This window comes from Capricornis sumatraensis, chromosome 11 (assembly GCF_032405125.1).
Source record: "Capricornis sumatraensis isolate serow.1 chromosome 11, serow.2, whole genome shotgun sequence".
In the NCBI taxonomy this organism is placed as follows: Eukaryota; Metazoa; Chordata; class Mammalia; order Artiodactyla; family Bovidae; genus Capricornis; species Capricornis sumatraensis.
In genome coordinates, this window is record NC_091079.1 from 82,615,195 (window position 1) to 82,631,669 (window position 16,475).

Consider the following 16,475-nt stretch of genomic DNA (forward strand, 5'->3'; position numbering starts at 1 on the left):
GGGCAGGCAAGTTGGACAAATGATCGTGGTGAATGGCTACTGCCCCCAGGGGACAATAAAGACCAAAACCATCTGGGAAGACACGCCTGCATGTGAGATGGGACAAACCAGTCTCAGCTGGGACCAGTTCATGTCCACTGCAGGGGGACCAATTTTTATTTTCTTTACTGTAATTTTTTTTTTTAATTTCTAAATTTTCTAAAATGAGTTTGAACCATTTTTAGATTCGGGAAAGAGTTCTCTTAGTGTCTACTGCCCCCCTAAAGCTCTTTTTTATTGGCATTTACAGGTGGCCGCTCCTAACTTTTCCCTTTTTCTTGTCTTTGGTTAAAGGTGGTGTCACACAACGTTGGACTGTGTCAGGAGCTGCTGGGCTACTTCGGCCTGTTTCTCATTCAGTTTTGCAAAAAGGGCAGGCTGTCTGGTAAGAAGGACAGGAGGAGGTACAGGCAGCCTGAGATGGTGTGGGCTGGTGTGGGCAAGCGCTCAGCCAGGAGACGAAGGATCACCACTGAGGGGCCGGTTACACTCCCCTCAAGAGGAACTCCCCGTTGTGCGGTCCCTACTATGATCTTGGCTGCTGGACTGGACATCTGTGTGGGGGGTTGAGGTTGTGCCTTTGGACTTCCCTGGTGGCTCAGACGGTAAAGAATCTGCCTGCAGTGCAGGAGACCTGGGTTCGATTCATGGGTCGGGAAGATCCACTGGAGAAAGCAATGGCAACCCACTCTAGTATTCTTGCCTGGAGAATCCCATGGACAGAGGAGTCTGATGGGCTCCAGTCCATGGTGTCGCAGAGAGCTGGACATGACTGAGGGACTAACACTTTCACTTTCACTGTGCCTTGGAGCTGGGGGTGAGCTGGGAGTGAGCAGCTCCAGAGAGGCAGTGCAGTCAGGAGCAAGATGTCAGTTCTTTCCAGTAACTACACTTCCTCTGGGGGCTCTTGACCCCAGTCCTGCTGTCTAGGCGCACCTTCATCTCTGCCCTGGCTGCTGGCCACCAGCCATGCCACAGCCCCCTTGTGCTGGAGTGCTGGACTTTGGGCATCAGCAGACCCCATCAGACCATCATGTCTCCTTGTTAAGGAATGTTTGCTTTAAAGCGTGGATGGTATAACTCAGTTCTTAGATCCTTTAAAAAACTATACTTGCAGTGAGATAGTGACCAATGACATTATGTTTCATATCAGTCAGTTCAGGTGCTCAGTCATGTCGGACTCTGCGACCCCATGGACTGCAGCACGCCAGGCTTTCCTGTCCATCACCAACTCCCAGAGTTTACTCAAACTCATGCCCATCGCATCGGTGATGCCATCCAACCCTCTCATCCTCTGTCGTCCCCTCCTCCCGTCTTCGATCTTTCCTAGCATCAGGGTCTTATCCCATACATTTTGCTTTTCTTCGCAGTGCATTTTTAGAAATTACAAGTTGTTGTTGTTGTTGTGAAATGGTATGTTACCTCTGAGTAGTTTACATATGTTCTCAGGTGTTTTGGGGAGGTGATTTGGAGGTGGAAGTTAGGAAAACCTCTTAACTCGGCCACCAGTAGCTGTGGTGTGCTGGTGAAGGCATTGGATCTCTGTGGACCTCAGTTTCTTCATCCATATCACAATGAAAATGTTCCCTACTCAACGCACTGGTCCTTTTTTTTTTAATACCTGTGAGGTTTTTTTTTTTTTTTTTTTAATTTATTTATTAGCTGCACTGAATCTTCGTTGCTGCACGGACTTTCTCTAGTTCTGGCGAGCGGAGGCTGTCCTGTAGTTGTGATGTATGGACTTACTGTGGTGGCTTCTCTTGTTGCTGAGCACAGGCTCCAGGGCATGCGGGCTTCAGTAGCTGTGGGGTGGCGGAGGGGGGTGGGGCGTAGTTGCAGTTCCCAGGCTCCCGAGCACAGGCTCAATAGTTGTAGCACACAGGCTTAGTTGCTTTGTTTGCAGCATCTGGGATCTTCCTGGACCAGGATTCGAACCCGTGTGTCCTGCACTGGCAGGCAGATTCTTAACCACTGAGCCACCAGGGAAGCCCAAGGCACTGGTCTTTTATGAGGATCAAAGGCTACTCATTTTTTGAATGAATTTTGCTGCTGTTGCTGCTAAGTCACTTCAGTCGTGTCTGACTCTGTGCGACCCCATAGACGGCAGCCCACCAGGCTCCCCCATCCCTGGGACTCTCCAGGCAAGAACACTGGAGTGGGTTGCCATTTCCTTCTCCAATGCATGAAAGTGAAAAGTGAAAGTGAAAGTGAAGTCGTGTCCAACTCTTAGCGACCCCACGGACTGTAGCCTACCAGGCTCCTCCGTCCATGGGATTTTCCAGGCAAGAGTACTGGAGTGGGGTGCCATTGCCTTCTCCAGAATGAATTTTAGAAAGTTAAAAATTGTATACAAATGCAAAAGAATATTATTAATGTGATTTTATTCCTTCCAATATAAATGCTCTATTTTATCACTTTAAAGCACTGTATATAAACACTGTGTGTAAATATGTATGTATTTCAACCAGGAAGACTCTTTCTTCTTTTCTCTAGCCGTGAAAAAATTGGCAGACTTTGAACTCCCATATGTTAGCCTTCGAAGTTCCGAAGTGGAAAACTGCAAGGTTGGACTCAGGAAGTGGTGAGTAAGCATTTATTATGACAGAGTGTTTCGGGATATCTTAGCTTTGCTAATAAGAACTTGTCTGAATCTCACCACATCCGGCTTACAGTCTAACAGCTGGACAGAGCTCAGGGGCTTGGGGAAGGTCAAGAGGAAAGCAGTGAAGGAGGGCGGGGAGAGGAAATGAACCAGAACATTTGTCCTAAAGAATAGGCTGTTGAGGATGACTTTCACTGGCTCAGATTAAAAACCTGAGGGATATTATCGTAAGGATGGCAACCATGAAGATTAGGCTGGGGGTGGGGGGCTGGCGATTGAAGCAGGTAATGGAAAGGAATTGCAGGGTTTGCTTTGGAATATATGAATGACTATTTAATTGAAGGAGTTTATTGATGATTACAAGCAAGTCTGATTTATCTGTTGAACTGTGGTATTTTCTGAAGGCAAAGAGTGGGCTCAGCCAATTTGCAGTGAACTTGAACTCTATGTATTCTGCTTACCTTCCTAATGGATTCCAATTATACATGCTTATTTACCAGAGCCAGACATATTTTCCTAGATTGAGATGAAAACTAGGGGGGAAAAATCTGCTGTATTTTTGCAGAAAACACTTTTATTTCCCCCAGACACAAGGGATCCTATGGAGAACAAGTGAACAAAATAACAGTGAGAAGCAGGACACTCTCCCTTGGCATGGGGGGCAGATTAGTCTGTATTTCCTAGTGTATATCACTGTGGCTATATTGGATTGCTTCTTTGGTTTACTCTCTCCTGGCCCAGTTATTCTGTAATCTGAACACAGAAGCTCTAAAGAAAGGCATTTGAAATCAAGGAATAGTAATAATCTTATCCTTGCGGTGCCTTGTTAGAGCTCCAGGCTGTGGCTTCAAATTTTGGAAAGGGATTCCCAGCAAGGCTAAAAGTTCACGTACTACTATTCGAAAGTATTCTGAGAAATAGTTGCAATATGTGGCAGAGAGCCCTGAGAAGGCAAAAAGGATGCAGTTTTGTCTGAAATTTTAGAGAGTAACAGGTGGCTAAGCACAGTTGTTCCTGGGATCTGAATATGTGTGTCTCGGGGTTTAGCTCAATAACGCTAGCCGTGTTATTGAAGCTCTCTAAGTCTCAATTTCTTTATCTGTAAAATGAGAATATTAATGATAGAGTCTATCTCAGGATTATAGTGCGAGTTAAATGGAGTAATCCTATGTGCTCAATAAGTTTTGGTCATGTTTTTTATTGTTATAGTGATAATAATCATGATGAAAATGGTAATTAAAAAACAAACCCTCTGGATTAGACTGTTTTATCCACGAACTCTCTAAGAGATGAGGATTCTGTCCCTCATCTTAAACTTGAATTAGAAATTGGGCTTTGCCTGTGTCTACATCAAACAGATAAATTCTAGATCATAAGTACAAGATAAAATGTCTATCCCATCGCCAGCCTGTATTTCAGATCCAGGCAGATTGCCTTTGCTCATGGGAACCGAGAGGAAAGGAGGGCGTACTTCAGCTCTTAGAGCTGAGGACTAGGTTACTGGAAGGGGCAAGTCTGGGGGTAGGATCCTGCAGGTCCTGGCCCTCTGTCCTGAGGGAGCCCTCACCAGGTGGGAGCAGAGAGGCTAGGTCGACTATCACTCGCTGTGGAATCCCCAGCAGGTGAGAGCTGGCGGTGAGACCAAGTCGAGTTTTAGGGATTTTTCTGTCAATTCCCTGATGCTTCTTGCCAAAGATGGTATAGTTCCTTCTAGACCAGAGGGTGGCCTGCCCTGGCCTCTCAGAGCTCTGGTCTGGGGTGAGTCTGGGGGCTTTCCATCTCTGGTGTAACGGTTGTTATCTCTGCCACATAGGGCACCTGGGGTGCAGGGGTGAAATAGCTAAATGGAATATACATAGGAATGTTTCCGTTGCTTCTCCCCAGCCGCTAGAATGAAGTTGATCTTCAAGCATCTGTATTCTCATCCTTTTCCTGGTCTATGACAATCCCATCATCTTCTCCCCCTCCCCTGCTGAGCTCCGTGATTCTGCTCACTCTGCCTTCAGACTGGTGATAGACCAACCCTGGCGTACCCTCTCCTGACGGTTTCGGTCCAGTCTTGGCTGGCTACTGCACTCACATAGTACGTGTAACTTCACTTCATCCTGGCAGTCCTGGATCTGCTAGACAAACATGAAGCTCTGCTATTTGCAAGTCCCTTTGCCAAGGTCCAGGGGGGCAAGCGGTCTGAATAGGAGCCAGCCCCTGGGCCCAGGGATCTTCATGCCTGGTGTACTATCAGCCTTATCAGAGCAGAGATCAGGGTAAATTCAGGGAGCTGAGGAAGCCCAGGGGATGGGTTGCTAACACAGCCTTGGGGAGTAGGGACCAGAAGAGGAGACACGAGGGTGAGGCTTGAGGGAGAGGCCGAGAAGTCCAGGAAGAAGGCAGGTGAGGGGAGTGGTCTTTTGAATGGAGGGAGAAGAGAGAAGACAAGGTTGGAATGTACAGAGTGTGGGCCAGGGGAGAGAGGTCAGAGATAGAACTGGGAATGAAAGCAGGATCTCCTATGAAGGGCCTTGGGAGTCAACAGGATGAATGCTCTAACCCCTGGGACTATGAGCATCTGAAAGGTTCCTTGGGAAAGACTACTCCAGTTCTAATGTGGAGCGTGGGACTGAGGGACACAACTGAGGCAGAATGTCTGGTGAGGTCACCTGAGCAGCTCAGGCAAGAGGTGAGGGGCCTGGGCATAGGACAGTGATACGGATGTGGGTACAGGGCAGATGGCTATGCCAGGAATTGCAGGTGGGAAGGGGGCGTTGAGAGTTGGGGCTTGATTTAAGTGGGATGTGGACCATTTCTCTAAAGCCTTATTTTTTGTGCTTGTCTACTCACAGAGGACATTAAATAGGCTTACAATATGAGTCAGATCCTAAGAATCAGGCAGTGTGTTTTCACAGGCTTCTGTTGTAACAGCTGCAAAATCCTTGTATGTCCAGGGTTGGGTTATTTTTATTCAGATGAAATCAACCTTAATTTTGTTGTTGTTCATTCTGTTTATAGTCAAGAATAAGTGAGTGTAAATATATTATGGCTGACTTTTATAATTCACCAAGAACAGAGATAATGAAACATTGAGCAGAACTGAGTATGTATCAACATTATTTGAGCACCTTATTATTCTGGGTCTTGTTTTCTTGCTTTAATTTACCAGTTATTTAAATGGTCTCATTTGTTTACCCATTTAGTGCATACCACTCTCTTTTTCCCCTCAAATAAAATATAAGTTGAGCATGGACTTTGCTCTGCCTACTGATGTGTTTCAGGGTTTGGAATATAATAGTTGCTCAATAAATATTGGTTAAATAAGCAGATGGTGGAGAAGGCAATGGCAACCCACTCCAGTACTCTTGCCTGGAAAATCCCATGGATGGAGGAGCCTGGTAGGCTGCAGTCCATGGGGTTGCTAAGAGTCAGACATGACTGAGCGACTTCACTTTCACTTTTCACTTTTCACTTTCATGCATTGGAGAAGGAAATGGCAACCCACTCCAGTGTTCTTGCCTGGAGAATCCCAGGGATGGGGGAGCCTGGTAGGCTGCTGTCTCTGGGGTTGCACAGAGTCGGACACGACTGAAGCAACATAGCAGCAGCAGCAGCAGCAGCATAAAGACAATGGGAAACAGAAGAGGTCAGAGGTCACCAGAAGACTAGGCAGGCAGAAGACTGTGGCTGTGCTGGGAAAGGGGCCTTGGTTCAAGGCATTGAGGGCCACCAGTTGAGAGAGCATGCCCACCCAGGTATGCCCATCAACTGTGTCATAAATTAACTGAACACTCCTGAATCATGCAGGTACCTGGACCCATCCCTCGACGCCAGGCTGATGGACTGCAGAACAGCTGTAGATCTGATCCACATGCAGGTGAGGGGAACCAAGGGCTATCAGAACACCGGATATTATAGGCCTTTTGAGTTTGAAACAGAGAACGTGTGTGTGGCAGTTCAGAATTCTATGGCGACACCTAGATGAGGCAAATTCCTATAAACTGAAACTAGAACAGAGGTTACCAGGGGCTGGGGTTGGGGGAGGAGTTATTGTTTAATGGGGATAGATGTTTTGCTCGGGATAATGAAAAAGCTTTAGGTATAAAGAGAGGTGATGGTTATATAACACTTGTCAGTGTTTCAGTGCCAGTGAATTGTACACCTCTAGATGGTTAAATTGTTATGCATATTTTAATCACAATAAATAAACAAATATTTTAAGAGAAGCAGGGTTTGAGGGAAAAGAATTCTACCCCCATTCTAACCGTCTCTTCACACTGGCAGCTGACACTCCATCATCTAGGCTAATTTAATAACCAGGAAAGGACATCCCTGCTAATCTAAAGTCACAGAAAAACTGAAAGTGAAAGTCATTCAGTCGTGTCTGACTGTTTGAGACCCCATGAACTATACAGTTCATGAAATTCTCAGGCCGGAATACTGGAGTGGGTAGCCTTTTCCTTCTCCAGGGGATCTCCCCAACCCAGAGATCGAATCCAGGTCTCCTGCACTGCAGGTGGATTCTTTACCATTTGAACCACCAGGGAAGCCAGTTTAAAGTCACACATGGTCCCTAAATCTCACTTTAGCATAATCTTTTTTTCCTAAACCAGCAAGTAGCTTGCCTGTCTCCAGGGCCAGCTTTGTAGGCAAGTGGCCTGTGAGGCTGCACTGCCCCTTCCCTCTGCGCCCAGAGGGGCCCTAGGCTTGTCTCACTCTCTGCTGTCACATCTTAAATTCTTAAGGTTTTATAAAAGGACCCCACATTTTCATTTTGTACTAAGTCCTGCAAATGATGTAATTGGTCTTGCCTTACCCCTTCCGCTCATCCCCCAGAAAAGCACATTTAGAATTTGGCCTCCTTTCTTTTCCCGACTCAATGCAGTGAAGGTTCTGCTCATCTGTCTGGAGGTCAGCAGATGCTGCCCCTGTGATGTATTGCTGGCCACCCCCACCTCAGCCGCCCACCTCAGTCCCCACACCTCAGCCCCCCTACCTCAGCACTCCCACCTCAGCCCCCCCACTCAGCACCCCCACCTCAGCCACTCACCTCAGCCCCCCACCTCAGTCCCCACACCTCAGCCCCCCTACCTCAGCACCCCCACCTCAGCCGCTCACCTCAGTCCCCACACCTCAGCCCCCCATCTCAGCACCCCCACCTCAGCCGCTCACCTCAGCCCCCCATCTCAGTCCCCCATCTCAGCACCCCCACCTCAGCCACTCACCTCAGCCCCCCACCTCAGTCCCCACACCTCAGCCCCCCTACCTCAGCACCCCCACCTCAGCCGCTCACCTCAGTCCCCACACCTCAGCCCCCCATCTCAGCACCCCCACCTCAGCCACTCACCTCAGCCCCCCACCTCAGTCCCCACACCTAAGCCTCCCTACCTCAGCACTCCCACCTCAGCCCCCCCACTCAGCACCCCCACCTCAGCCACTCACCTCAGCCCCCCACCTCAGTCCCCACACCTCAGCCCCCCTATCTCAGCACCCCCACCTCAGCCCCCCAACTCAGCACCCCCACCTCAGCCCCCATACCTCAGTCCCCTCATCTTAGCCCCCACCTCAGCACCCCCACCTCGGCCCCCCACCTCAGCCCCCCACTTCAGCCCCCTCACCTCAGCCGCCCACCTCAGCCGCCCACCTCAGCCACTCACCTCAGCTCCTTCTTCTTCCCCAACTCCCTGCCACTGTTCAGCTTCACGGGGCAGCATCTTTGGAGGCCCATCCTTTCCCAAGGCCTGACTTAGACAGTTCTGGAGGGAAATTTGGAAGCTTCTTTTAAGGACTTCCTTGAAATTACCCAACAGTTTATTCTTAAGCCCAGAACGGTGGGTCAAATTCCTGGCCTATTCAAACCCTCCCAAGGTTTGAATAATAAGTAAATTATTTACTATTTAATAAATAAATAAATCCTACCTCAGAATAAATCCCACATCCTGACACAAATACTTGTTTTATTTTCTCCTTAGCATTTCTACCATTTCACTATATAAAAATTTTGAGTTACTCTGTCTCTCCCTGCTAGAATGATTTCTCCATGAAATTGGGGATTTGTTTGTCTACTGCTATTATCTCCAGAAACTAGAACTATTCCTGACATGACCTTAGCCTTAAGCCTTTTGGGGGATCCTACATTGTACTAATTGTATGAAATACATTGTTCTATTTAAGCCTCATAGTAACTCTGTCAGGCAGTTGGTGCTATCTACATTTTTTAAATTAAGTTTATTTATTTGTTTTAATTAGAGGTTAATTACCTTACAGCATTGTGACGGTTTTTGTCATACATCAGTGTGAATCGCCCATAGGTATACATGTGTCCCCTCCATCCTGGCCATCTTTGTTTTTAAGAAGAAGAAATAAAGTTTGCTGACAAAGGATTGAGTAGGCTTAGACATGGAAGATTAGGAAAAGGGATTTAAAAACACATTTGCAGGTGGCTTTTATGTAGCGTGGTTCTAAACTGCTGTACTCTGTAGCTTTTCATAAGCTAAGGCAGAATTGAAGAGAGGGGAGAAGTTTCAGATGTTACTTTTTTAAAAAAACAGGTATAATCCTTTTAAAATTTTAACGTTTATTTATTTATTTATTCTTGGTTGCACTGAGTCTTCATTGCTGCGTGCAGGCTTTCTCTTAACTGCGCGAGCAGAGTCAGTCTCTAGTTGTGGTGCGTGGACTTCTCATTGTTCTGGCTTTTCTTGTTGCAGAGCTTGGGCCCTAGGCAACAGTAGTTGGGGCTTCAGTAGTTAGAGCTCGTGGGCTCAGCAGTTTCAGATCGCAGGCTCTAGAGCGTGGGCTCAGTAGTTGTGATGCATGGGCTTAGTTGCCTGTTGGCATTTGGACTCTTCCCAGATCAGGGACCAAACCCGAGTCCCCTGCATTGGCAGGTGGATTCTTAATCACTGGACCACCAAGGAAGTCCCAGACATTGCTTTCAATGAGCTTTGCTAAGACACAAGGAGGGCTTCCCAGATGGGCTAGTGGTAAAGAACCCACCTGCCAGTGCCGGAGACAAAAGAGACGAGGGTTCGATCCCTGGGTCAGGAAGATCCCCTGGGGGAGGGAATGACAAACCACTTCAGTATTCTTGCCTGGAGAATTCCATGGACAGAAGAGCCTGGAGGGCCACAGTCCATGGGGTCGCAAAAAGTCGGACACAACTGAGTGACTGACGCTTTCACTTTCTTTCAGGAGACAAGAAAACATTAATAGAACCTCCTGCAGTAATTTGGTTATAGCAAAAAAAGGTAAAAGGATGGATTTTGATGCTCTGGTTTGCTAAAGAGCATAACAGAGGAAAAACACATACTTCCTTAGGTGACTTTTGGTCTTGTTTTCAGCAATTCCATTGCTTTAATTAGATTATTTTTAGGAAGTCCTCATTTTTGGGGTGGTTTGTTATGTAGCAACTGATAAAGAGTCGTTCCCTTTAGTAGGATTAGGTGTGTTGTTGATATATGTGTTGAGTCTAATTGTCATTTAAAACCACTTCAAAAAGTATGATTCTGGACGGAAGGGGAGTTATTGCTTACGCAGAGAGGCAAAGACAGAGTGGCAGGGTTCCCTTTCGTACCAGGAAAGCAAATGTTCATCTTTGAAGACATGACCACGGCTCTATGTTTCACATTTTCTTGCAAAGTGACAACCAAGTGCTTTATGTTCACACAGAGAGGAAACTGCTCTGTTTTATACTAAGATTAAGCAAAAGGGCTGCCTAGCACAGGCTGAGCAGTGCCTCTGCAGGCGAGAGAAATCGCCAGATGCCTCAGAAGAAATGAAAGCAATTACCCGCCGGGAGAGATATGCTGCACAGGACTGCCTTGTGGTTCTGTGTCACAATTTATTTGGCAGTCTTTTTCCTTAGTGTCACACAAGATCATGGTATCATAAAATCAGCGGAGTTTTCAGTGTGACAAAATAGAGCATCGTTTGTGTAGAGATCTCCCCCAGTAGACCACCAGCCCCACCAGGGACCTTGGCTTTTTCGGCACAGGGCAGAGAAGCTGGGTGTGTGGCTGAGAGGTCACAGCGGACCCAGCAGCCAGAATGTCACTGGAGGAGTCACAACCTTCACACCCATTTCTCCTTAGGGGACTTTTTAAGAGACCAAGACCATCTAGTAAATGATTTCCATGAAACTCTAAGAAGGCAAATCAGAATATCACTTATTAAGAGTTTAATGTTCACTATTGTGCTTTTATGGCTAGAATACAGTTTTCAGCTCATTTTACGTCCTGCTTTGATCCATGCATAATCATGTTCAATGTACCTTTACTCCCGTTACAGGAGTTGGAATGTGATTTACCATTTTAAATAAAGTTCCCTGAGCCTTAGCACCACTGTATCCTTGCTGTTACAATACCTTGTTAGTTACATCTGGTTTGTTTGCCAGCACATCCTCGGTTGACAATGCATCACCTAATTCTAGTATTGTTGCTGTGGGATGGTTTCCAGGGATACAGGGTAACAAGAATTGGGAACTACTAGCATCATACGACAGAGAAGGCGATGGCACCCCACTCCAGTACTCTTGCCTGGAAAATCCCATGGACGGAGGAGCCTGGTAGGCTGCAGTCCATGGGGTCGCTAAGAGTCGGACATGATTGAGTGACTTCACTTTCACTTTTCACTTTCATGCATTGGAGAAGGAAATGGCAACCCACTCCAGTGTTCTTGCCTGGAGAATCCCAGGGACGGGGGAGCCTGGTGGGCTGCCGTCTCTGGGGTCGCACAGAGTAGGACACGACTGAAGCGACTTAGCAGCAGCAGCAGCAGCAGCATATGATGTTTATCAATCTTCATTAAGGAGTTGTAAACCAGAGAGAAACTGATGGTGTTTTCTCCTCTTATGGCTTGGGAAAAGATGGTTTCTTGAAAAGCACACTGAACGGTAGTTTAAAAAATGCCTTCTGTCCCCTGCTCTGTCAGTGTCTCTCTCCTCTGGGTGACCTTGGACTGGTCCCTTCTTCCTTCTGGAACTGGAACTACAATGTCTCCCTGTGAAGCAATGAGACTGAACTAACAGTCTCTAGGTGTTCTTCCAGCTTTAACAGACTGATATTCAAACCTTAGCTCTTTGCCTGGTAAAGTTTTCAAGAAACTGTATAGCTGATGTCATAACAGCCCCTGCCTCTATCATTTCTCAAATTCGAGTGAAGCTCCTGAGAAATGGAAAGGGGGCCCAAGGCCAGCAGGAGGAAGGGACCCACAACTGCTGCCTCCTTCGGGAAGTCCTCTCTGTCCCCTCCCTCTCTGCCCCCTTGGCATTTTGTTCTGCCCTCCATCATGGGACTCCCACCCAGTCTTGTGAATGCGGGTTCGTATCTTCGTCTCTCTAATTAGACTCTGAATGGCCAAAGGCACAGACTGTGTCCTGGGCACTTAGGAGATATGAATGAGTGAGAAGCAATCATCCTTTTAAAAAGTGAATGGAAGAAGTCTGGGGAGTTCCTCTGATAAATAATGGTGCCATCATAATTAACCATTAAGAAATACTCTCAATTTTTTTTAAAGCTAGTGTGTCTAGTGATGTCCCAGGAGCCAAATGGATTCCCACAAGGTCTTTGCTTCCTTCTTTTCAAAATTTTGAGTGACATTAAATAAAGTGGGGGCTTCCCTCGTAGCTCAGTTGGTAAAGAATATGCCTGTAATGCAGGAGACCTGGGTTCAATTCCTGGGCCAGGAAGATGCCCTGGAAAAGGAAATGGCAACCCACTCTGGTATTCTTGCCTGGAGAATCCCATGGACAGAGGAGCATGGCAGGCTACAGTCCATGAGGTCACAAGAGTCCGATATGACTTAACAACTAAACCACAGACAAAGTGGAAGATTGCCTATGAAAATAGAAGTTTATGGATTTTCTAAAAAATACCGAAGGCTCTGTCCAGTCTGGGCCTACATTTCAGCAGGGCCACCACTGGCCTGGTTACAATTTGTGCAAATTAGAAAAAGGTGCCCCTTCCACTAGGCAGGCCAAGCCCTGCATCAGGGCATGCGGTGTGGTGAGGGGAGTGTGGGCTGATCACTACCCTCCTAATACCCCCATGACCCAACATGCGCCCTAGCCTTGATCTGTTCTGCCTCAACCACCCGGAGCCAAGTGGCTGCTGCCTTGTCTCACTACTGTAGACTCTGCAGAGAGCACTAGAGTGTGTGTGATTGAAGCTCATGAAAACCGTGACTTATGTGATTTCATGCAATTTTAAAAATTAGGTTCCACATGAGTCTCCGTCAGCCAGTCTTTGGGGAACCATATAACTGAGTAGAGACATTTATCTAAACTTGACTCTCTCACTGTCTGGAGCGAGGCACTGTATATAATATATCTGAGTGATGACTTGTGAAATCATAATCAGGGTCAAAGGTTTTCAAGGGCAGTAAAACAAAAACATTTATCTTACCTCTCCTGTAGGCTATTTAAAGCTCTACATTTGAAAGTCCCAGGTCCTCTAATGATGAATGATGTATCTTTAGTTAGTACTTACCTACTTAGCACCACGAATGCTGTTTACCTTGTATATTTAGTCAGGTTTCTCTCTGACATCATTGCCAGGTTCTAACAGTCCTTACAGGGCTCTAAGATCAAGTGAATTCAGGAAAGAAAAGGTGTTCCATTCTTCACACCCATGCTAATTCCATTCTTAGCTTAGGTATGGTATCTAAGTTCAGTTATGAGAACAGTTGACAATAAGGAGAAAGTCTTGGGGTGTGTAGCTGCCTATGTGGTCAAAATTCAGTGTCTCGGGCAATAGGAGGAGGGCTTGGTAGAGTAGTCAGATCCGAGTTTTAATCCAACTGTTGCCACTTACTTACTGGATTGTCTTGAAAGTTATAACATCTCTGGATCTTGATTTTACCCATCTCTAAAATGGGGGTAAATGTTCCTAACCCACAGAACCATTTGGAAAAAGTCAATGAGAAAACTTATCTTAAAAAGTTCTCAACAAATAGTAATTATTTTTCTTCTCCTCTTTAAATCTGTCTCCTTTTCCCCAACTTCAATAGTAATATCAAAATGTATTCAGCTTTTCTTTCTCCTCTTGGAGCTAAGGCATACCCTGTCCCTCAGTGATATGAGGGACATAACATATAGACTTACATTCAGACTAAGGTATATACTATCATACACTGTATTATATTCATATACTATGTTCAGTATATTCATATACTATATTCAGACTATCATATACTAAGGTATAAAGTACCTGATAGCAAAGAATTGTTTGTGGGTTTGCACAAATTCTTCTAAGACGTTGCACGAGATACACTGGGGTAAAGGGCTCTGGTTCTTCTCTAGAAGGGTTAACAGTTTGAGGACCAGTGGAAAACTCCATTAAATAAAGCATGATGTCAGCTAGTGATAAAGATCCCACCTGCCAGTGCAGGAGACATAAGAGATGTAGATGTGATCCCTGGCTCGGGAAGATGCCCTGGAGAAGGGCATGGTAACCCACTCCAGTATTCTTGCCAGGAGAAGCCCATGGACAGAGGAGCCTGGAAGGCTACAGACCACAGGGTCGCAAAGAGTTGGGCAGGACTTAAGCGACTTAGCACAGCACTCACTGTCAGCATAGCACAGGCTAAGTGTATGCCGCTGATGAGATGGAAAGCTGATCTCAGGGCCTGTCCTGGGGCCAGGAAGGATAAAGGGGAAGGGAGGCTGCGTGCCAGGAGAAGAGGGGAGGAGCACAGGAAAGGTTGCCGAGGGCTTCAGGAGATCCAGGGGGCCTCTGTCTTCAGTGAGCTCTGGCGTTGAGACCAGTGTTGTTCGGCTTGAGCCTGCAGTGCAGATTAGGACAGAGGACTGAGCAGCCCGTCAGGGAGTTGGAGTGTGGAAACATTTGCTGGTCCAGTTGCTCAAAGCCCAGCCAACAGGGCCTAATAGTGTATTCACCACTCATTGTTTTTCAGTTATAAAATTTGTTTTCATTTTATAAAAACATGCAGATATGGAAGGACTCAAAAACAAAAGTAAACATCATCCCAAATCTTATATCAACCATACATATAGACTCTTAACTTTCAGTGTTTTTACTGTGTATACTATTAATTCATTTCACTCATGTGCACATCCATTCTTCTTGACTGCTAAGTGTACATACAAGGTCTTTGGGGCTTGGTTTTTATTTATTTTTTTGTTTTATAAAAATCAGGACCTGATTACTATGCCCTTATTTTGTAACTAGACATGTTTTCATGTACCAATGTCTCATGGACCTTTCCCGTGTTGTTAAATAGTTTATATAATTTTAAATAGTAGCATAACCTATTATTTGATTATACGTAAACTCTATCACCTATTTTGGGGCATTTATTAATAGCACCTACTTCATAAGGTGCTGTAAGGATTGAGCTTTTTCTTTATGGGGGAGGAGCTCTAAAATAATAAAAATTTATTTTCTCACAGTTCCATAGGTCAGAAGTCTGAAATCAAGGTATTGGCAGGGCCATGTTCCCTCTGGAGGTGCTAGGGGAGTTTCTGTTCCTTGTCTCTTTCATCTACCTGGTGGCTTCAAGCATTCCTTGGGTGGAATACTACTCAGCCACAAAAAAGATGAAATTGTGCCATTTGTGACAATACTGATGGACCTTGAGGGTATTTTGCTAAAATAAATTAGATGGAGAAAGACAAATGCTGTATGATTTCATCAAAATATAAATAAAATAATAAATAAATAGTATAATAAAATTAATGAACAAACCAAACCAAACAAAAGCAAACAAGTAGATACCGAGAACAAATTAGTAGCTACCAGAGAGGGGAGGGGCTGGGGTTGATTTTGGTTTTAGAGCAATTAGAACATTGCCTGACACACAGTAAGCATTAAGCATATGTTTGCCACAATTTATAGTTGAAAAATTTTCAATATAGTAGTAATAGCCTTATTAATACATTTTTCTTACATCTGTGTTTATCATTCCTGTAGATGGTTTTAGATTTAAATACCAAACTATCTCCATAAAGTTGTACCAGGTTAAATTGTGTCAGATCTATATGAGCTTCCTATTTCTTCAAACCCTTGCCAACTCTGAATATTATATATATATTTGTCTTCACATTGCCATTCTTTGGCATTGCCTTTCTTTGGGGATTGGAATGAGAATTGACATTTTCCAGGCCTGTGGCCATTTCTGGGTTTTCCAAATTTGATGGCATATTGAGTACAGCACTTTCACAGCATCATCTTTTAGGATTTGAAATAAATCAACTGGAATTCCATCACCTGCACTAGCTTTGTTTGTAGTGATGCTTCCTAAGACCCACTTGACTCCACATTCCAGGATGTCTGGTTCTAGGTAAGAGATCACACCATCATGGTTATCTGATCACACCATTCTTTAAGCCAAAGAATGCTCTAACTATTGCATAATTGCACTCATCTCACATGCTAGCAAAGTAATGCTCAAAATTCTCCAAGCCAGGCATCAACAGTATGTGAACCATGAACTTCCAGATGTTCAAGCTGGATTTAGAAAAGGCAGAGGAACCAGAGATCAAATTGCCAACATTCACTGGATCATAGAAAAAGCAAGAGAGTTCCAGAAAAACATCTATTTCTGCTTTACTGACTATGCCAATGCCTTTGACTGGGTGGATCACAACAAACTGTGGAAAACTCTTCAAGAGATGGGAATACCAGACCACCTGACCTGCTTTCTGAGAAAGCTGTAAGTAGGTCAAGAAGCAACAATTAGAACTGGACATGGAACAACAGACTGGTTCCAAACAGGGGAAGGAGTATGTCAAGGCTGTATATTGTCACCCTGCTTATTCAGCTTATATGCAGAGTACATCATGAGAAACGCTGGGCTGGATGAAGCACAAGCTGGAATCAAGATTGCC

At 45.4% G+C, this 16,475-nt stretch overlaps 1 protein-coding gene across 1 annotated transcript in view; it reads left to right on the plus strand.

The window, feature by feature from the left end:
- The window catches only part of SNX31 (sorting nexin 31), an 80,955-nt gene that overhangs the window by 39,286 nt on the left and 25,194 nt on the right, over positions 1-16,475 (plus strand). Inside the window, exons 6-8 of the mRNA XM_068984016.1 lie at positions 334-424; positions 2,533-2,620; positions 6,437-6,506. Coding sequence (XP_068840117.1) covers positions 334-424; positions 2,533-2,620; positions 6,437-6,506 — 249 coding nt within the window. The remainder of the gene's footprint in view (positions 1-333; positions 425-2,532; positions 2,621-6,436; positions 6,507-16,475) is intronic.